The sequence below is a fragment of the Kogia breviceps genome, chromosome 11 (assembly GCF_026419965.1).
Source record: "Kogia breviceps isolate mKogBre1 chromosome 11, mKogBre1 haplotype 1, whole genome shotgun sequence".
NCBI classification, from domain to species: domain Eukaryota; kingdom Metazoa; phylum Chordata; class Mammalia; order Artiodactyla; family Physeteridae; genus Kogia; species Kogia breviceps.
Window position 1 is genome coordinate 9,284,634 of NC_081320.1, and position 23,054 is coordinate 9,307,687.

The following is a 23,054-nucleotide window of genomic DNA, read 5'->3' on the forward strand; positions in this document are numbered from 1 at the left end:
TTCTACACAAGCTTATTATTGTTTGATAATGCAGGTTCGCAAGTTAAGGAAGTATATCAATTATGTTTCTAGTTTGCTAAGATAATCTTTATTCTCTTCCTTTGTCTTGATAATGGGTTTTAAATTTTGTTCATTGACCTTTTGAAATCAAATGAACTGAATGAGTATAAACATTTCCTTTTAATCAGTTAAAATGATGAATTGGGCTTCCCTGGTGGCGCAGTGGTTGAGAATCCGCCTGCCGATGTGGGGGACGCGGGTTCGTGCCCTGGTCTGGGAGGATCCCACATGCCGCGGAGCGGCTGGGCCCGTGAGCCATGGCCGCTGAGCCTGCGCATCCGGAGCCTGTGCTCCGCAACAGGAGAGGCCACTGCAGTGAGAGGCCCGTGTACCGCAAAAAAAAAAAAAAAAAAAAAAAAAGATGAATTACTTTCAAAGATTTCCTAATATCAAACTGTCTAAATTCCAGATTCAATACTTGTTCAGTATGTCCTATTCTGTTTGGACATACTGAACATACCTAAATTCATTGTGCATGTATAGGAAACAAAACTCCATCAAAGGAGAACAAAACAAAAGAAAGAAAGAAGCTAAGTGCTTCAGAGGAAAAAAGCATGTCTAGTCTTGATTTGCTTTTATTTTACTTAGGATTTTGACCTCTGTGTTTATTAGTAAGATTAGCCTGTAGTCGTCTTCCTCTCCACCCTTGCTTTTTTGTGTGTATCCTTTCCTTGTCCAGTTTTAGAAAAGAGAGAATTCTTTCCTTATAGAATGAGATGGGAAACATTTTTTTTCTCATATTCCAAAACATTTGTGTAGCACAGAAATTGACAGTTTCTTGATGGTTTGACGGAAATGACCTATGAAGCCATTTGGGCCTATTTTCAGGCAGTCTTATCCTTTGCTGGTGCCACATTTGAGGCACAGCTAGAACACAGAGCCCCACCATGGGTTTCTTCCCCCTCTCTTAGGTGGTCCTCTTCAGCTTGCTCTGGCTGGGGGAGCTAGTTAGAGTTGAGAAGAGTAGAGGTCATTGAGAATCCTTTTCCATGGCTAAATTGAAGTACAGAATAAAGATCAAAATCTGACTTCTACCTGATGGTATTAACTTGAGAGCTTAGTTTTTATCTCAGTAAAATGGGTGTATGAAATTAGTAGGAGGGTTCTAGTGGTTGATTGTTTTCTTTTAGACAAAGGAGTTGTTACTAGATTAAGACTTGCTGACTCAAAAGCGTCTAACAGTTACCTCAGTGTTCAGACGGCCAGACAGTGTGATATCAGGGAAAGTATAGGCCCTCTGTCTTCAGCTAGCTGTGTGATCCTGGGCAAGTCACCTGACTTCTCTGGGCATTTTCTCATCTAGTCTAGTGAGGAGGTTGGCATAAGTCAGTGATTGTTGTGGTGGTGGGATAGTAGGGGCTGTCTCAGAATGTCCTCAGGTGCTGGGAATATGCATTTTTAAAGGTTGAGAAACAAATCACCCATTTTTGATGTTTATAAGACACCTGGAAATTTGAACACTGACTGGATAATTGTTGATATTAAGGAATTGTTAACCTTTTTAATGTGTGATAATGGTTGTAAGTTTGAAAAATAACCTTTTTTTAAATTTTGGGGTTATATACTGTAATATTTATGGAGAGAATGAATTTTAAATGAAAAAAGGTTGTAAACACTGGCTAGACTTCAGACTTCTCTAAGGTCTTTGCAAGCACTTAATTATGTGTTTTGTTTCTGGCGGTGGTGAATATTTACCGTGTGTTTCCTTTATGGAACTGGACCATTATGTACACCCTACAGCTGAGAAGTTGCAGGAGGAAGGGGAGAGACAGAGACTGTGTTGTGCCCTGCAGCGGGGTCCTGGGAATGGACTCCTTGACTGTGATCACAAGGTTTTTCTCCTCTCTGGCCACACGGTGCCCTGTCAGGCTGGCAGGCAGCCTCTAGCTGCTCCTGCAGCAGCCCCGGGTGAGCGGGCCCACTCTGGAGACCTCCTGATCAGGATGGAGAGCTCATCTGTGCACAGCCCACCTTTGGGCAGGGAGAGCAGATGGGAGGCGGATCCTTTCCAGTTTTGGTTGTCAAACCCTTCTTCATTCCTCCTCTCCTGTGTCTTCCATCTTCCCCCCTTTATTGTATCCTCAGAGACCTCTTAGGAGTTTTCCAAAGGTGAAATCTAGAGAGGTGGGGAAAACCTTTGTGAAGGAAGGCCAACTCTCTCTACCTTGCTTCCTTCTTCCTAAGCTGCAGGGCTCAACAACCATGGCATCTTCCACAGCGCTTAAAGAGTGGACGAGACCTGAAACAGTGATATTGTCAGTACAGTCATGGAAAACTTCGCTTCAACTCCGTCACCCTTAACGATTCACCTGTTTCCTTTCTCCTGCATTCTTTTCTTGTTCTTATACATGACAATAAGAGCTAGTGTTTGCGGTTGAACACAGACTGTGGGTGCTTTATGCAGACTGTCTCATGTAACCTCACGACAACCCTGGGGAGGAGGTGCTGTCTCCTCCGTCTCACCGGGCGAGTGGGGAAAGGAGGCTCAGAGAGTGTCAGTCACTTGCCCTGAAAAGTAGTAGAGGTGGGTCTCTACCTCCAGAGTCCATGTTCTATTCTTCACTTGGCTGCTAGAACACATATCCTTGTGCATCCAGCTTTTTCCCTGTTGAGCGTCATTTCTTCGGAATAAATTCTCAGGAGTGGGATGTTGGGTCAGAGGGTCTGTATGTGTTAACCTGGCAAACTTCTGACCCTTGTTCCCTACCTCTCCTGCCACAGCGCCTGCCTCCAGCGCCCTGAAGATGCCATGCGATATGTCCTCCTTTACCAGGTTGGTGTCGGCTGCTGCACGGTGAGGCCTGGCACGTGTGCTGTCCTGCTGAGCTGTACACTTGTCTGAAGACCTCTTTAAGACAGTCGTTTTTGCCTCTCTGCCAACTGTCTTCAGGGTTGGGCCTCTGGGTCTTATGTAACCATTAGACAAGGTGATATGGCGCCAGCAAGGGGGGCCTCGTCCTTTAGCATCTGCAGGTCTGGTTCCCAGAATCTCCAGGTCCTCAGCAGATCTGGCCGTGTATGGATTGGAGGCACTTCTTCTCCAGCATTAGCTGTAACTTGACCCAAGTAGCAGTGTTGGACTGCTCACTGCATTTTAATAAAGAAGCTCCTCTTTGAAGTCTATACTGCCCCGTGCCAAGTTGGGAGGAGACGTCCATGTGGTCTGGGGCTGCACGAGTTGGGACTGAGAGCCCTGTGCTGAGGACCGGGATCATCCTGGCCCGCTGGCCAGTGGTTCGGTGCCAGAAGGGCTTGTTTTGTACATCACTGTTGCCTTCACCAAGCAGCCATGGGAGAGTGCTCCCCGTGCAGCTCCCTCCTTAGGAGCCACATTGGATACTGAGTACCTGCTGAGACCTAGGAACTCCTCATTTCAAACCCACGAAAGGGCACAGAGAACTGGGCTGTCATCTTTCAGTCCCTTTGACCACCTATAGATGTTGGGACCAGCAGTCGCCAGGAGGTGAAAGCTGGCTTCTTTCTTTTTTCTATCATGCTTTGGGCAGTTCTTGTATCCAGAAAGCCTGCAGGTCCAGAAAGGCTGAAGAAGAGGAAGGGAACAGCAGATGAAGTGGCTTGAAGGACATGTCAGTGGTGAAAACGATTTGGGCTTGAGGCTTTGCATCTGGTACCTAAGGAGCCATTGATTCAACTGGAGATGAGAAGAATTTGCCAAGCCGGAGGGGAGAAACCTCAGCCCCTGAAATTTCTGTCTCCAGTGCCTGGAAGTGAAACAGGGATAACTGCTAAGTTAACATCTTGGCTATCCCATGAAGCTCAGGCATCAGGATGACGAAGGCCATGCTTCGGTGTTTCTGTTTCAGCTCTGTGAAACGTTTTGTCTTCTTGCTTAGAAGTGGGGAAATTATTGGTATTGACTGCTGTGCAGGGCTCTTGGTACCAGCCTGAGCCCTGGAGGTGGAGGTCCCTGGAGAAGTGATCACTGAAGATGGAGCTCTGAGGCCCTCCTTACCTCCTCACAATACTTGTGTGCAAAAGTATTTTCGATCTGGCTGACAACCTATCCTCCAGAGCAGGCTCCTTTCCCTTCCATACTCTAGAATGTTTCCAGCCAAGGAGATAAATAAGGCAACCCAGGTATGACTCTTCAGTATCTGTACTGAAGGCAGGGAGGACCCACAGCATGCCATGGCTGGACTTGTGGTCCAGGGTCCTGACCTGTAGTGCATCGTATATCCAAACCAGGCCACCTGCATTCAATCCAGGAGCCTCACCTCCAGTATGAGTGGCAGCCAGGAGGGAGTACACAGTGTGCAGGAGTCTCAGACAAGGCCATTTGGGGTGGTACAGGCAGGGCCAGGGGAGTGTATATGATAGGAGTGGAGTGGGCAGATTATACACCATACCCTTCCTCCCCGACCTCCTGCAGAGCTGGTCTCAGCAGTGATTCACACAGAATTAGGCTGCGTCCCTGTACTAGCTGGCAGGTAACTGCTTTCTGAAATTCAGGAGGCATTTAATAAGTTTGAGGAAGATACGAAATCTGAAAGAGACATCCAGTGTCAGGGGTTTAATAACTTTACAGGTAGGATAGTAACACACCAATAGGAATTGAAGACAGTGAAACTGTGAGACTATGTGAAGTTTTAGGAATCATTCAGGACAGAGGTTCCTGAGCAACCCATTCGTGACTTAGAGTGCAGTCTAGACAGCCCTGGAGGGGCTGCTCCTGGAAGATGCTGGCCCTGTGTGTGCTGGGGCCAAAGGAGAAACTAATGCATCATCCTGCATTTGTGTAAATCCTAGTATGCTTCCCATGGATGATTTCCTGAGGCTTGGGTCATACACCTTAAAGAATGCCAAAACGAGAAGGGAAGTTGTAAGAACATTGATTCTTCTGCACCCTGGAGGGACAGGCTAAAGGAGGAAGTGGTTGAAGTCTATACAGTCATGTTCCCCAATTCCATACTTCTCCAGCCGCACTTCTTGAAGTGTAAAAGGAAGCTTTCCTCTGCCGATCATGTAGCAAACCTGGAGTTCATAACCTCAGAAGGTGATACTACTGGCCGAAAGTGTAGAAGGATCAAGAGGGCTTTAGTTGATTTCTTGGATGACAGATGCATGTTGATGCCCTATGGAAGATGTCCTTGTTTTGAGAAGAGGTCACTGATGGAGGAAGACCTGTCTGTCCTTGGCTCTACCACTAGAACAGTCTTGGGCTGGATGGGTTATCGAGCTGAGCTGCTGTGACGGTTCTGTTCTTCCATTCGCCAAAACAATAAAAAATAAAAATAAAAGCAAATTTGGATTGCTTCAGTGTGTTTTTAGTTGACTTCTTACGTTTATTCTGGTAACCACCCAATTGAGTGGCACAGAAAATAAAAGCTAAGGTATTGTGGTAATTCCAGTGATCATCTTACTGTTGCCTGGAGCCATGAGGTGGGTACTGTAATTCCCTTTAAGGTAATTCACTTGTAAGGTGAGGAAACTGAGGCACAGAGAAGTCACACAGCAGGAAGTGGCAGAAGCAGGACTGAACCCAGGCAGTCTGATACCAGTGTCTGTTTGTCTACTCTGCACTGTGCTGGGGTTCTGAGATGGGAGACCAGAAGTGGAGATGAGCACAGGAGGTGAGGAGGTGGTGGCTTGGCCTTCATGTGACCCCTTTCAGTTTACCTCCCACCAAGCCTAAAGTGATTATTGCTGCCCTGGTGGGCTCTTGGCTATGCCTGAGTCAGTAGGTGGGGTCCCTCACCTTTGGTCTTGAGAGACTGAAATCCCTATACCTCTACGCCCTCCAATAAATAAATAATGACTTAGAGATGAATGAATGAATTCCAACCTCCACATTATTTGTAAACTTGAATCCAAGAGGACCTTCCTTCTTATCCTTAAATTCCAGTTCTCTACATTAAGCATTGGAACCCTCTATGGGTGCAAACTGTAGTTCTGATATACTGGTTGGAGAGTCTAGTATGCATGAGCTCTTGTTGTTTCCATCCTTAATAGAGACCTGATCTTTCCCTCACTTTCAGCTCTGGTCTCGCTGACTTGGGTGGGTCAGATGAAGTGAGAGATGAGGATCAGACTGTTTAAATGATAGCTGTCTTATTAAACTTTAGCAGTATAGGGACAGGGCCACAGCAAATTACAATGCAGAAGAAATTTTGTTACCTTTTTAATCTTCCCTTTCTACATTATATGTTTTAGTCAGGGTTGATGGTTGCAAGAAGCAGAAACTATTCACCACCCATATTCTAAAAGGGAATATTCTCTCAGTTGACGTTTTCTCTTGACAGGCGGCCTGACAGTTTCTGCTTCTTTCTGCATGACGTCAACTGACGTGGAATGGCCAGGGGCCAGTTTTGATCCTGTTTTCACTGGATTTTTTTCATCCCTTTGCAAATGGGCAGTTTTCTGTCTTTCAATTCAAATTCTGAACACAGTGAACCTGATTGGCTCAGTCCCACTTACGGGTTGTTACTTCTTATCCTTTCTTACCCTAGTCTAATAATAGCATCCAGAGGATGAAGTCATATGGTTCATATTATTACCTTTCTAAGAGAAGGGATTTAAAACAAACAAACAAACAGACTTGGGCTATGTAGATGTATGTGTGTGTGTAACTTACAGTGATTGTTTAACTCTCAGTGATAGCATAGGGAGGTCCCATGTTCACTTCATCCAGTTTCCCCCAGTACTTAAAGCTCACATAAGTATAGTACAATATCAAAACCAAAAATTAACATTGGTACAGTATGTGTGTCTAGTTCTATGTCATTTTATCCCAGTAACCATAATCAAGATATAGAACAAATTCCACCCCCACGAAGATCTCTCCCTTGCTACTCCTTTACAGTCATATCCATCCCCTTCCCCTCACCATTCCTAACCTGTAGCAACCACTAATCTTCTCTCATCTCACAGAATTGTATAAATAGAATCCTGCAGTACGTTACCTTTTGAGATAGGCTTTTTTTCTACTCAGCATAATTCCCTTGGTGTCCATCCAAGATGATGTGTGTTTCAGTAGTTCATTTCTTTTTACTGCTGAATATGAATGTTCCATGGAGTGGATGTACCATAGTTTCTGTAACCATTCACCTGTTGCGGGGCATCTTGATTCCTTCCAATTTGGGCCTATTGCAAATAAAGCTGCTATGAGCATTTATAAGCAGGTTTTTCTATGAACATTAGTTTTCATTTCTCTAGAATAAGTGCCCAGGAGTGTGATTACTGGGTCATGTAGTAAGTTGTTTTTTTTTTTTTTTTTAAAGAAACTGTCAAACTGTTTTCCTAAGTAGCCTGTACCATTTTATATTCCCACCGGTAATGTAAGAGAGATCCAGTTGCCAGCATTTGATACTATCTCTGTTTTTTTGTTTTAGCCATTCTCATAGTTGTGTTGTGATACCTTATTACGGTATTTAAAAATTTGTTGAGGTTTGTAATACAGTCCATGATCTGGTGGTCTGTCTTGGTATATTTTCTGTAGGGGCTTGAAAAGGTATTCTGTTGGGTGGTTTTTTTGTGAATGTTGGTAAAATTCTGTCAGTTGATGGTTTTATTGAGTTCTTACACCCTTGCTGGTTTTCTGTCAAGTTGTTTTATTGGTTGTTGGGAGAGTGGTGAAATTTCCAGCTATAATTGTGGAATTATCTGTGTCTGTTTCCAGTTTTTGCTTCATGTATTTTGCAGTTCTGTTATCTGGTGCATACCATTTAGGATTTCTATGTCTTTTTGGTGGATTGACCCTTTTATCATTATGTAATGTCTCTCTGTACCTGGTAAATTTTTTTGCCCTGAAGTTTATCTGACATTCACATGTCACATCTGATGTCAATCTCTTGTTTTTTAATTGGTGTTTTTTTAAGACTTTCTACTTAATGTAATTGTAGAAATGTTAGGACTTAAGTCAGCCATTTTTAGTTTTTGTTTTCTGTTTGTTCTCTGTTTTTTGTTTTTGTGTTTCTTTTTCCTGCCTTCAGGTGACTTACTTGAACTTTTTTTTTTAGAATATTGTTTTGATTTATCTATAGTGTTTTTGAATGTATCTCCTTGAATAGCCTTTTCAGTGGTTTCTCTAAATGTTGCATTACATATACACATAAGTTATTGCAGTCTCTTTGTATCCACATTTTACCAGTTCGAGTGAAGTGTAGAAGCCTATCCTCCCTTTTTGTCCCTTTACCTTCTCCCACTTCTAATACAATTGTGTATATGTTGAGAACCATGTTAGACAATGTTCTAAAGTTTTACTTCAAACATAATTTGGAAAACTCAAAAGAAGGAAAGGAAAATCTATTGTATTTACATATTTTTATTCATTCCATTTCTCTTTCTTCCTTCCTGATGTTCCAAGACTCCTAATTTTACCATTTCGTTTCTGTTTAGAGAACTTCCTTTAAGCCGTCCTTTTCAAGAAGTTCAGCTGGCAACAGAAGTTTTTAATTTTCTTCATCTGGCAATGTCTTATTACTGAAGGATATTTTCTCTGGATATAAAATTCTGAGTTGGCCATTCTTGTCTTTCAGCCCTTCAGAAATATTAAGCCAGTTCCTTGCTTTCTGATGAGAAATCTGCTATCATTCAAATTGTCTTTTCGCCCTATAGGTAAGGTGGTGTTTCCCTCTTTGTGCTTTCAATATTTTTTTTTCTTTAATTCTCAGACTTGACTATGATGTGTCTTGGCATGAATTCCTTTGGGCTTATCTTGTTAGGGTTCACTCAGCTTCTTGAATCTGTAGGCTTACACCTTTTTGCCAAATTTGGGGAATTTTTAGCCATTATTTTTCAACTCCACCCTCTTTTTCCACTTCTCTAGATGCCAATGACATGAATGTTAGATCTTTAACATTCCCATGGGGCCATGAGACGTTACCTTTTTTTGCCCCGGCTCTATTTTCCCTCTCTTCAGATTGTGTAATTTCTACTGTCTGCCTTTAAGTTGACTAATTCTTTCCCCTGTCCCCTCTATTCTGCTGTTGAGCCCATCAAGTTTTTCACTTAGGTGATTATATTTTTCAGTCCTGAAATTTCTATTTTATTCTTTATATCTTCTATTTCTTTGCTAAGAATTTTTTTTTCATTTGTCTCAGGTGTGTTTGCAACTGCTCACTGAAGCATTTTTATGATCACTGCTTTAAAATTCTTGTTAGACAGTTCTAATATCTACGGCATCACAATGTTTACCATCTGTTGATTGTCTTTTCTCATTAAAGCTGAGATTTTACTTGGTATGTTTGTTAAGTGATTTTTATTGAAATGTGATGTCTTGTGTATTTTCTGTGAAACTCTAGATCTTATTTAAATCATCTGTTTTAGCAGGCCTTATTTGAGACTGCTCTGGTAGGATAAAGAGGGAGCTGCTTTGATACTGCTAGGTGAGATGGAAGTCTCGAATCCCCACTCGGCTTTCATTGACACTGGGATTGGGGTGGGAGGCGAGCTTCCCTTTACTGCTGTGTGGAGGTGAGAATTTCAGCTCCCCACTTAGCCTCTGCTGATGCTAATCCAGCTGGGGAGGGGGTACCTCGTTACTCTTCCTCACATGGCCTCGGTTTACACCTGCAGGGGTTATGTGTCATTACTCCTGGGCAGTGGCGAATGTTCTGACTCTCCAGTAGGCCTTTGCTGGTGCCACTCCAGTTGGGAAGGGAGCATGACTTGTTACCTCAAGGTGGGGTGCTTGTCCAGCCCAACCATATAATCTCCCATAACACAGTAGGGATAGAGGTTGGAGGCCTCATCCCATTCATTGGAGCAAAAGTTTTGGTTCCCCACTTGGCCTTCTTTGACACCAACCCCTAAATATCTAGACAGTTGAAGAGACAATCACCTTATAAAAAGGCAGCATGCTGGACAACATATGCCTTCTGAAGAAGATTATTGGAAGAAATGAATGAAGAAGTTAATATATGATGAACATATGTAGAGTTAAGGTTAGAAATTATCCAGATGGAACAATAAGAAAACATAAAAAAAGAACCAGATAGAAATATTAGTTATGGAAAATATATAGAATTTGGAAAAAAAATAGATAAAATTAGAACAAGATAATGGGATAAAAAGTAGGAGGAATATGGCTAAAAATATTAATGACTTGGAAGGCTACAATTAGGAACATTTCCAGGAAGCATTAAGTAAAGCCAAGAAATATAGAGAGCAGCAGAAGTGGAAATAGTACAACACAATTAAGAATCTTGGAGAGAAAAATGAAAATAAAACTAAGGAAATAATTTTTAAAAGAATGGAGAATTTTCAGGAATTAAGAGAAAATAGGCCTCAGTTTGAAAGAGTTCACATGGAGTCCCAAGAGGAGCAATAAGGAAAAGCTACATCTATACATGTTATAGTCAAAGACAGAAAATCTTAAAGGCTTCCATGGAGAAAATGCAGATCCACCACAAGGTTTGAACCAAAATCAGACAGCTGTGACACATCTCAACATGACTCTTGGATTCGAGTCACTCATTAATGCTTTTTATGCATTCAAGGACAACAGCATAGAATTTAAATGTAAGGACATGATAAAAATGTTCTCAGGCATACAAGGCTTCAAAAGTATGCCACATAAAGACTCACATTGAAAGAAATATTTAAAAGTACTCAGAAACAGAGATATCAAGATGGTGGAGTAGGAAGACACAAAGCTCACCTCCCCCCATGAACACATAAAAAATACATCTACACGTGGAGCAATTCTCACTGAAAACAAACTGGAGACTGGCAGAAAAACTCACACAACTAACACTGCAAGAAAGATCCACATGGAATTGGGTAGGAAGGAAAGAGAAGCAGTTGGGTTGGGACCTGTACCCCTGGGAGGGGACACAGAAGAGGAGGAGGATTATATGGGCTTAGAGATCCTCCCTGGGGAGTGTGCGGATCAGACTACACATTAGGTGCCCCTGGGGTCCAACACTGGGAGGACAAGTCCCCTTAGCTGGTTTGAAAGCCAGTGGAACTGACAGCAAGGCTGTAAGAAACCAAGACTCCACTCCTGAAGACTGTGCACATGCTTGCTTACTCCCAAAACAAGGTGGAGGAAGCAGATTGAAACTGCCTGGGGCTCTGGCTGGTTTCCTGCAACTGCCCAAGCACACGCCCCAGTCTGAGCTGAGTGCCCATTACAGCCCTGCTTACTCCGCAGTACAGCTTTCTACTAGGGTGAAAGCTGCCAGGGGTGAGGACATTGTGCAGCTGTGGGGGATGGAATTGACTCAGACCTAACACTGCATCTGAACAAGGCAACGGCAGCCATTACTGGAGCTTGCAGAGGCAGCAGATCAAGAGTAGTCCAGGGCTTCCCTGGTGGCGCAGTGGTTGAGAGTCCGCCTGCCGATGCAGGGGACACAGGTTCGTGCCCCGGTCCGGGAGGATCCCACGTGCCGCGGAGCGGCTGGGCCCGTGAGCCATGGCCGCTGAGCCTGCGCGTCCGGAGCCTGTGCTCCGCAGCGGGAGAGGCCACAACAGTGAGAGGCCCGTGTACTGGAAAAAAAAAAAAAAAAAAGAGTAGTCCAGAACTCCAACTGCTAGGACCACCCCAGCCTATGCCCTGACCCCTGCCAAGGGCCTGCTCCAGCCCCTCTCGCTCCAGCATTGTTTCTCTCTGGGGTAGAGGTGCCAATACCTGGGTGAGGGAGAGCACACACTTAGAGGGAACAGAGCCAGCTTGGACCTGACCCTCAGGACTTCTGCTTCAGCAGCTTGGGACCTGCCCCCACCAGTAGGGTGATGTTGGCCACTGAGCAGAGGAGAAGCCCTGGCTCAGACTTGGCTCTGGCTCTAGCCCCTTCATCTCCAGCCCCACCTCTTACCAAGGTGATTGCTGCCAATACACCCTGAGGGAAGATGTGACTTCTGCTCATGTCGGATCCAGCTCCCCCACCAAAGCAACTGGGCACGTGCAAACTGTATAGGGACACACCCACATAAGGACACCCTTTCAAGACTGTGAGGGGTAACTTTTACCTAATTTCATAGAGACAGAGAAAGTTAAGCAGAATGAGAAGACGAATTTTGTTTCAAATGAAAAAAGAAAAAAAAAAACAAACAACTAATGAAACAAATAATCTACCAGATAAGAGTTCAAAGCATTAGTAATAAGAACGCTAACTGAATTAGGGGAAAGAATAGATGAGTGCAGTGAAAATTTTAACAAGGAACGAGAAAATTTTAAAGAGAACCAGTGAGCACTGAAGAATACAATAACAAATGAAAAACGCACTAGAAGGAATGAACATCAGACTGGGTGATGCAGAATGCCTAAATGATCTGGAAGATAGAATAATGGAAATCACCCAATCAGAAGAGCAAAAAGGAAAAAAAAAATTTTTTTAATGGCACTTAAAAAAAAATTTTATTTATTTATTTGGTTGCACCGGGTCTTAGTTGCAGCTCACAGGCTCCTTAGTTGCAGCATGTTGGCCCCCTAGTTGCAGCAGGTGGGCTCCTTAGTTGCGGCTTGCAGCCTCCTTGGTTGAGGCTTGCGGGCTCCTTAGTTGCAGGCACATGGGTTCCTTAGTTGTGGCATGTGAACTCTTAGTTGCGGCACACGTGTGGGATCTAGTTCCCTAACCAGAAATCTAACCCAGGCCCCCTGCCTTGGGAGTGCAGAATTTTATCCACTGCGCCACCAGGGAAGTCCCAAGAAAAAAATTTTTTAATGAGAACAGTTTAAGGACTCTCTGGGACAATATAAAGGGTACCGACATGCGCATTATAGGTATCCCAGAAGGAGAAGAGAGACAAAGGGGTCAAAAATGTATTTGATGAAATTATGGCTGAAAACTTCCTGAATTTAAAGAAGGAAACAGATGTCCAGGTACAAGAAGCACAGAGGGTCCCAAACAAGATGAACCCAAACAGACCCATACCAAGACATATCATAATTAAAATGGCAAAAATGAAAGAATTCTAAAAGCAGCAAGGGAAAAAGAGTCATAAACAAGGGAACCTCCATAAGACTATCAACTGATCTTTTTGAAACTTAAGGTAAAAAGGGAGTGACATGATACATTTAAAGCACTGGAAGGAAAAAACCTTATCGTAGGATATTCTGCCCAGCAAGATTAGCATTTAGAAATGAAGGAAAGATTAAAAACAAGCAAAAACCAAAAGCTTCTCAGACAAGCAAAAGCAAAGAATTCATCAATACTAAACCAACCCTAAAAGAAGTGTTAAAGGGTCTTTTCTATGTGGAAAAGAAAAGGCTACAAGAAGTTATCTATCAGAAAGGAGAAATCCCACTAATATAGGCAAATATATAGTAAAGGCTGTGAATCAACCACTTAAATAAGCTACTATGAAGACTAAGAAGTAAAACTAACTATAACTACAGTAAACAATTAAGGAGTAGACATGAAGATGTAAAATATAGCACCAAAACCACAAAACGTGTGAGGAAAACAAAATGTAGATCTTCTAGCAAGTATTTGAACTTTAACTACCAGTTTCAAACAAGTAGGTATAGGTCAACATGTATGAACCTCATGGTAATCATAAGTCAAAAACCTACGATAGATACTCAAAAACTAGTGAGAGAGGAACACAAGCATACCACTAAAGAAAATCATCAAATCACAGGGGAAGAAAATAAAGAAGAAAAAGAACAGAAGAACTACAAAAACAACCAGAAAACAAGTAACAAAATGGCAGTAAGTTCATACCTATCAATAATCACTTTAAATGTCAGTGGACCAAATGCTCCAATCAAAATGTGTAGGGTGGCTGATTGGAATAAGAAAAAAAAAAAAAACCAGCCATCTATATGCTGCTTACAGAACACTCATTTCAGAGCTAAAGACACAGAGACTGAAAGTGAGGGGGACGGCAAAATGTATTTCATACAAATGGAAATGACAAGAAAGCTGGGGTAGCAATACTCAGATCAGACAAAGTAAACTTTAAAAAAAGTTTATAGCAAAAGACAAAGCAGAACATTATATAATGATAAAAGGATCAATACAAGAAGAGGATATAACACTCATTAAAACATACGCACCTGATGACACAAACAGATGGAGAGATATACCATGTTCTTGGATTGGGAGAATCAATATGGTGAAAGTGACTATACTACCCAAAACAATCTACAGATTCAGTGCAATCCCTATCAAATTACCAGTGGCATTTTTCACAGAATTAGAACAAAAATTTTTACAATTTGTGTGGAAACACAAAAGACCTCGAATAGCCAAAGCAATCTTGAGAAAGAAAATTGGAGCTGGAGGAATCAGGCTCTCTGACTTCAGACTATACTGCAAAGCTACTGTAATCAAGACAGTATGGTACTGGCACAAAATCAGAAATAGGGATCAGTGGAACAGGGTAGAAAGCCCAGAGGTAAACCCACACCTATGGTCACCTAATCTATGACAAAGGAGGCAATACTATACAATGGAGAAAAGACAGCCTCTTCAATAAGTGGTGCTGGGAAAACTGGACAGCTACATGTAAAAGAATGAAATTAGAACACTCCCTAACACCATACGCAAAAAAAATAAACTAAAAATGAATTAAAGACCTAAATGTAAGGCTGGACACTATAAAACTCTTAGAGGAAAACCTGGGTAGAACACTATCTGACATAAATTGCAGCAAGATCTTTTTTGACCCACCTCCTAGAGTAATGAAAATAAAAACAAAAATAAACAAATGGGACCTAATGAAACCTAAAAGCTTTTGCACAGGAAAAGGAAACCAAAGGAAAGGAAAAAATTGCAAAAAAAATTTTTTTTGGCTAAATCTATTGGAAAGTAAGAAGAAAAAAGAGAAATACCCTAAGCAGAAAATACAGAAGAAGTCCTATTGAGTAATTACAAATGAATTAAATTTACCAATTAGAGTCCAAGGTAACTCGCATGTGATAGGGGATGTTTTGTCTCAGTCTTTGTGATCCAGAACCCTGAGCTCCAAGAACCATGGGGGCAAAGGAAACCATAATCAAGACGGAAAGACAACCTTCGGAATGGGAGACAATATTTGCAAATGAAGCAACTGACAAGAGATTGATTTCCAAAATATACAAACAACTCAATGCAGCTCAATATCAGAAAAACAACCCAATCAAAAATGGGTGGAACAGTTTGCAAGGCAGGAATAGAGACACAGATGTAGAGAACAAACGTATGGACACCATGGGGGGAAAGTGGTAGGGGTGGTGGTGGTGGGATGAACTGGGAGATTGGGATTGACATGTATACACTAACATGTATAAAACATAACTAATAAAAAAAGTGCGAGTAAAAAGTTTTGCTAAAAATAAGTCCAATGAGAATGAATAGTCCACAGTCTTTTTTATTTAAATTGCATCTAAATATTTAATATGGTTGGAAAAACTACTTTTCTAAATTCTTTTGTGACTTTCAATAAAAGTTTCCCTTAACTGATGTCCACCCTAAAAAAAAAAAAAAAAAAAAGGGTGGAAGATCTAAATTTGTCTTTAGATCATTGTCTAAAGACATTTCTCCAAAGAAGACATACAGATGGCCAACAAACATGAAAAGATGCTCAACATCACTAATTATTAGAGAAATGCAAATCAAAACTACAGTGAGGTATCACCTCACACCAGTCAGAATGGCCATCATCAGAAAATCTACGAACAATAAATGCTGGAGAGGGTGTGGAGAAAAGGAAACTCTCTTGCACTGTTGGTGGGAATGTAAATTGGTACCGCCACTATGGAGAACAGTATGGAGGTTGCTTAAAACACTAAAAATAGAACTACCGTATGACCCAGCAATCCCACTCCTGGGCATATACCTGGAGAAAAGCATAATTCCAAAAAATACATGCACTCCAATGTTCATTGCAGCATTAACAATAACCAGGGCATGGAAGCAACCTAAATGTCCATCAACAGAGGAATGGATAAAGAAGATGTGGTACACATATACAATGGAATATTACTCAGCCATAAAAAGGAACGAAATGGTGCCATTTGCAGAGACATGGATGGACCTAGAGACTATCATACAGAGTGAAGCAAGTCAGAAAGAGAAAAACAAAAACTGTATAATATTGTTTATATGTGGAATCTAGAAAAACCAGCGAGTCGATGAAGAAATCAAAGAGGAAATCAGACAGTACCTCAAGACAAATGAAAATAAAAACACAACTTTCTAGGACTTCCTTGGTGGAACAGTGGTTAAGAATCCAACTGCCAATGTAAGGGACACAGGTTCAAGCCCTGGTCCGGGAAGATCCCACATGCCACAGTGCAACTAAGCCTGTGTGCCACAACTACTGAGCATGCCCTCTAGAGCCTGCAAGCCACAACTACTGAGCCCACCCACCGCAACTACTGAAGCCTGCGTGCCTAGAGCCCATGCTCCGCAACAAGAGAAGCCACCACAGTGAGAAGCCCATGCACCGCAATGAAGAGTAGCCCCCACTCACAACTAGAGAAAGCCCCTGCGCAGCAATGAAGACCCAACACAGCCAAAAATAAATAAATAAATAAATAATTTTAAAAAACAAAAAACCCCACAACTTTCCAAAATCTATGGGACACAGCAAAAGCAGTTCAAAGAGGGAAATTTATAGCAATACAGGCTTACCCAAGAAACAAATATCTCAAATAACCTAACCTACCATCTAGAGGAATTAGAACAAACAAAGCCCAAAGTCAGCAGAAGGAAGGAAATAATAAAGATCAGAGAGGAAATAAGATAGAAACAAACAATAGAAAAGATGAATGAAACCAAGAGCTGGTTTTTTGAAAAGTAAACCAAAATTTATAAGCCTTTAGCCAGGCTCATCAAGTACAAAAGAAAGAGGATTCACATAAGATAAGAAGTGAAAGAGAAGTTATACAAAAAAATCATACTACTACAAACAGTTACATGCCAACAAATTGGACAACCTAGAAGAAATAGATAAATTTCTACAAACATAAATCTTCCAAGATTGAATCAGAAAGAAATAGACAAACCGAACAGACTGATCACTAATAGTGAAATTGAATTTGTAATTTTAAAAAAATCCCAGCAAATGAAAGTCCAAGAATGCATAGCTTCATAGGGGAATTCTCCCAAACATATAAAGAAGAGCGACTACCTATCCTCAAACTATACCAAAAAATTGAAGAGGAGGGGACACTCCCAAGTTCATTCTACGAGGCCACAATTATCCTGATACCAAAACCAGACAAGGACACTGCCCCAGAGGAAAAAAAACTACAGGCCAATATCTTTGATGACTATAATTCTGAGATGCAAAAATCCTCAACAAAATATTAGCAAATTGAATTCAACAATGTATAAAAAGACACAAACACTATGATCAAGTGGGATTTATTCTATGGATGCAAGGATGGTTCATTATTCACATTATCAATCAGTGTGATACACCACATCAACAAAAGGAAGGATACAAATCGCACGATCATCTCAGTAGATGCAAAAGAAGCGTTTGACAAAATTCAATATCCATTCGTGATAAAAACTCTCATCAAGGTTGATATAAAGGGAACATATCTCAACATAATAAAGGTAGTTTATGACAGACCCACAAGTAACATCGTACTTAATGGTTAAAAGCTGAAAGCTTTCCTCTAAAATCAGATATAAGGCAAGAGATAAAAGGAAATGTAAAGCATGCTGAAGCACTTGTCCTGTTCTGGGAAGATGTTAAGATGATGATGAGGGTATATGAATATAAGAATGAATATTAGGGCAATTAACCACTCTAAGAACAAAAATAGAATGTAATCTTTTTTAAAAAAAAATTTAATTATTTTTTTTTTTTGTGGTACGCGTGCCTCTCACTGTCGTGGCCTCTCCCGTTGCGGAGCACAGGCTCCAGATGCGCAGGCTCAGCAGCAATGGCTCACAGGCCCAGCCGCTCCGCGGCATGTGGGATCTTCCTGGACCAGGGCACGAACCCGTGTCCCTTGCATCGGCAAATGGACTCTCAACCACTGTGCCACCAGGGAAGCCCAGAATGTAATCTTTTTAAACCAATAAACGAAAACTTGCTAGGGAGTTCGCTGGCAGTCTGGTGGTTAGGATTTGGCACTTTCACTGCTGTGGCCCAGGTTCAATCCCTGGTTGGGGAACTGAGATCCCGCAAGCCACACGGCACAACCAACAAGCAAAAAAAATTTTTTTGGCTAAATCTATTGGAAAGTAAGAAAGAAGAAAAAAAAGAGAGAGAGAGAGAGAAATACCCTAAGCAGAAAATACAGAATAAGTCCTATTACAGTAATTATAGTAAATACAAATGAATTAAATTTACCAATTAGAGTCCAAGGTAACTCGAACTGATAGAGGCTGTTTTGTCTCAGTCTTTGTGATCCAGAACCCTGAGCCCCAAGAACCATGGGGGCAAAATGTCAGATAAAGAACAGCTGGTAGGGTCCTTGGAGATGATGCTTGGCCATATTTTCCACACACCTGGCTCACTGAATTATTTTGGGATTTAAACTATGACCAAATCCCACTCTTCTGATTCAGGTCTGGGATTGTGCCATAGAATTTGCATTTTATTTTATTATTATTTTTTAGTTATTTTCACTTATTTATTTATTTTATTTGGCTGTGTCAGGTCTTAGTTGCAGCACGCAGGATCTTCGTTGCAGCATGCTGGATCTTTCGTTGTGTGTGGGGTCTTCATTGTGGCACACGGGCTTCTCTAGTTGTGACACTCAGGCTCCAGAGCATGCAGGCTCAGTAGTTGTGGCGCGGGAGCTTAGTTGCCCTGCAGCATGTGGGATTTTAGTTCCCTGACCAAGGATCGAACCTACGTCCCCTGCATTGGAAGGCAGATTCTTAACCACTGGACCACCAGGGAAATCCCCAATTTGCATTTTAATAAGTGCCTTAGGTGAGCTTTGGGGATCTCTGGCATCTGGTACCCTCCCTCAATTTCCAGAGGAGGAATCTGAGTCTTGGAGAGAGGAAGAGAATTCTCCAGGGCCACACAGCTCATGGTAGAGGGCTGGGAAAGACCAAAATGTCTTCAAAAAGGGCCCATTCTGTTTCACTGACCCTGGCCTAACAGCAGGTGGCAGAGCTGGTTCTGAGCAGTACTTGCTACTGCTTCTGTAGACTGTGGGCTCATTCTGGGAGTGCTTGTTGTCTCATGGGCTGGGAAGCTGGATACCAGGGGGCAGACGCAAAAGTCTTCTACCTCCTATGGAGCCCATTCTAGACACAGGAAGCCCTAAAACAATTTTCTGGTACAAGAGTGTCTCTGACATGCAGCGATTCCACATGGCACTTTCTAAAATGTAAACTTCTAATTCAAATACAATGTACATGCAGAATAGTGCACAAGTAGAAAGTGTACAGTAATGATGAATTTTCCCAACACATGAACAGTACCACACTGTCCCCGTCCTACTTCAGAGTAATTTCTTTCATGACTTCCACCACTTATAGATTGGTTTTGCCTGTTTTTAAACTTTATAATGATGGAATCATGTACCTTTTTGTGTGTCTGGCTTTTTTCAACATTATGTGAGGTTCATCATCAATAGATCATTCTTAATGTTGTATAGTATTTCATTGTATGAATATATCACCATATGATAGTTCCTAGTTTGGGATTATTATAAATGATGCAACTATGTTCATTCCTTTTGATGAATACATGTACTCATTTCTTTTGGTGGAATGGAATTGCTGGGTCATAGGGTATACTTATGTCCAGCTTTAGAAGGTACCACAAAACCAATTTTTGAAGAGATTGTAGCACACAGCACTTTTTACAGGAAAATTTTCTATGGCAAGGATTCTGTCTCCATGAGGATAAGAACTGGGCTGGAATTCGTCCTCTCTCTGAGGAGGAAGCTACTGTGCAAGCCATCAGCAGGCAGTAGGACAGGTTCTTTTCCTGTTTAGGCTCCAAGAACTGCATATGTGCTTGAGTGAATCAACACACCTTTCTTTCAAATCTTATTCCACTCTGAATGATCAGATGTGTCTTCTTTCAAAGAGTTTATTAATAGAGTTATCATTTAACACCTTTGCAAGAAGAGATGGCGTACTCAAAGAGCACATCAGAGTTAATGAAGAGACCATTTAGTCAGGGTAAGAGAAAAAACAAGGAACGGTGAAGCACCCAGGGACTCAACAGTGGAAAACTGTTACCACCCATTGACCCAAAGGAGCACTGTTACTGTAGCCCCGTAGAAGGGCCACCTGACTTTGACTGGAAGAGGAATACAAGAGGGAGTGAGGTAGGTATGTTACTGCTTGTCACACAACAGGCCAATAAATCAAGAGATGAGGTGTTGGGACAAGGAATAGTGACTTTATTTGGAAAGCCAGCAGACCGAGAAGGTGACAGACTGGTGTCCCAAAGAATCATCTTAACCAAGTTAGAGGTCAAGCTTCTTTTTTTAAAAAAATCACATTGAGTATGTATGTATGTATGTATGTATGTATGCCTTTATTTATTTATTTATTTATGGCTGCGTTGGGTCTTCGTTGTTGCAGGCGGGCGTTCTCTAGTTGCGGAGAGTGGGGGCTACTCTTTGTTGTGGTGTGCGGGCTTCTCATTGCAGTGGCTTCTCGTTGCGGAGCATGGGCTCTAGGTGCACAGGCTTCAGTAGTTGTGGCTCACGGGCTCTAGAGCTCAGGCTCAGTAGTTGTGGCGCACAGGCTTAGTTGGTCCACGGCATGTGGGATCTTCCCAGACCAGGGCTTGAACCTGTGTCCCCTGCATTGGCAGGTGCATTCTTAACCACTGTGCCCCCAGGGAAGTCCCTCAAGCTTCTTTTATGCTAAGTGGGGAACGGGTGTGGCTGGTTATTGCCCTGGGAGTGTTGTGATAATCCTTTGTTGTTACAGCTGTCCACATAAGTCTGGTCACAATGTTCCTGTAAACCTCCAATAAGACAAATGTTATTCTCTATTCTGCAACTTTTTATCTCTATATGAATGAAAAGTGTCATATCTTTAAAGGTCAAGCCTGGGAGACAGCCTTGAGAAAGGGGTATGATGTATATTTCAGGCTTTAGGCAACAGTCATTTATTATTATTATTATTATTATATTTATTTATTTATTTTTGGCTGCACTGGGTCTTCGTTGGTGCGCACAGGCTTTCTCTAGCTGTGGGAATAGGGGGCTACTCTTCACTGCGGTACGCGGGCTTCTCATCGCGGTAGCTTCTCTTGTTGCGGAGCATGGGCTCTAGGCGCGCAGGCTTCAGTAGTTGTGGCACTCAGCCTCGGTATTTGTGGCTCACAGGCTCTAGAGCGCAGGCTCAGTAGTTGTGGTGCACAGCCTTAGTTGCTCCGCGGCATGTGGGATCTTCCCGGACCAGGGCTCGAACCCGTGACCCCTGCATTGGCAGGCAGATTCTTAACTAGTGCGCCACCAGGGAAGCCCCAGTCTTTTATTATTTGAGACAAAGATGTAGAGCCAGCATGACTAGTACAGGCAACAGAGCACAAAGGTTAGAGCTAAAGAAATAGATCCAATGTGGAGTCAGGTTTGTTTTCTGTTACAGATGGGTATTAGGAACAAATACTCCAGTCTCCTCTCCTGCCTCATTTCCTGCTTGTGCTTCCCATGGGCTAAACCCAGGTGGAAGCTAGAAGGCAAAGCAGAAGTCTATCATATAGGTCAGCATCCTAGAATAGTGTCCTAGGACACAAAGCAGAGCAGAGAGGGAGAAGGATAAATCTGGAGGGGCAAACAGAATAAGCAACACTATATGTGTGTGTGTGTGTATATATATATATATATCTAAACATATAAATAAAAGGATCTCCAGGGGGATCCCCTTCTTTTTAAAATAAATTTATTTATTTAATTTATTTATTTTTGTCTGTGTTGGGTCTTCGTTTGCTGCACTCAGGTTTTCTCTAGTTGCAGCAAGTGAGGTCTCTTCTTAGTTGTGGTGTGCAGGCTTCTTATTGTGGTGGCTTCTCGTTGTGGAGCATGGGCTCTAGGCACGCGGGCTGCAGTAGTAGTGGAACACGGTCTCAGTAGTTGTGGCGCACGGGCTTAGTTGCTCCGCGGCATGTGGGATCTTCCAGGACCAGGGCTCAAACCCGTGTCCCCTGCATTGGCAGGTGGATTCTTAACCACTGCGCCACCAGGGAAGCCGTATAGATATATTTTTAACTATAAAAGGCATATATATTCGGCGTAGAAATTTTGCCAAGTACAGAAAAGTGTAAAAAAGGAAAGAATGCTTATAATCTCACAGCCAGTTGCACCAGTTGCATCATTCATTCATACGTTGATGTGTTTGTTCCCAGTCCTTTTCTGTACATGTTTTAAATAGTTGAAATCATACCATACAGGTAGCTTTTTATTTGTAATGAGCTGACATTAGAATTTCTCTTGGGGAGAGAACTTGTGGTTTAGGGAAAGCTTAGGAAACTGAAACAGATGGTGTGTCTCTGACTACCTGAGTATTAGCAGAAACTCAAGCAAACAGAGTGAGGAATTAATTTATATTCACTTGTGCTTCTGAGGGAGGTGGGACTAGGGAAGAGTCTTAATGGTAGGGTGGCCAAGGGATGTTTAAGAATGGTATAGCAAAACTGATGGCTATTCTCCCATTTTCCATACTAATAAAATTCCAGTTTTGTTGAAGAATTGGGGGAAAACATTTTCTCAGGGAAAGAGGACTCAGCCCTTACTGAGAGGTGGGCATGTATCCCAGTCCTGGCTAGCAAGTTATAAGAGGAATGGGCCAGGGGCTACTAGAAAGGGTTTTCCCTCTCATAAAAAGGGAGAGGTATTTGAGGAGAAATTCTCTGCTCTCCATTGACCACTGTTTCCTTCCCTCAAAGGACATAGCTGTAGGAGCTGCTGCAGTCATCTTACAACCAGGAGAAAAAGGCCAAGACAGCATTGAGTTATTGTTAGGAGCTGCACAAGATCAGATTCTGGCCCCCAACTCAGCTCTGCCTCTGCATCATTTGTTTGTTTTTTGTTTCGTTTTTTAAAAAATATTTATTTATTTATTTTTGGATGAGTTGGGTCTTAGTTGCAGCATGCAGGCTCTTTGTTACGGCATGCAGGCTTCTCTCTAGTTGTGGCACACAGGCTTCTCTCTAGTTGT

At 42.1% G+C, this 23,054-nt stretch overlaps 1 protein-coding gene across 21 annotated transcripts in view; it reads left to right on the forward strand.

Annotated features, from left to right (window-relative positions):
* The window catches only part of KANSL3 (KAT8 regulatory NSL complex subunit 3), a 67,057-nt gene that overhangs the window by 36,674 nt on the left and 7,329 nt on the right, over window positions 1-23,054 (forward strand). For 9 of the 21 annotated variants that reach the window (XR_010835362.1, XR_010835360.1, XR_010835359.1 and 6 more), the window contains one exon: window positions 2,782-5,337. Coding sequence is in view for 15 of the 21 variants with exons in the window: in XM_059078474.2 (XP_058934457.1) it covers window positions 2,782-2,802 (21 nt within the window). In the remaining 6 variants the exon portion in view is untranslated. Of the gene's footprint in view, window positions 1-2,781; window positions 5,338-6,320; window positions 6,340-8,555; window positions 8,635-9,119; window positions 9,259-23,054 lie in introns of those variants that run through there. The other 12 variants (XM_067007164.1, XM_067007174.1, XM_067007167.1 and 9 more) reach the window with 5 other exon arrangements.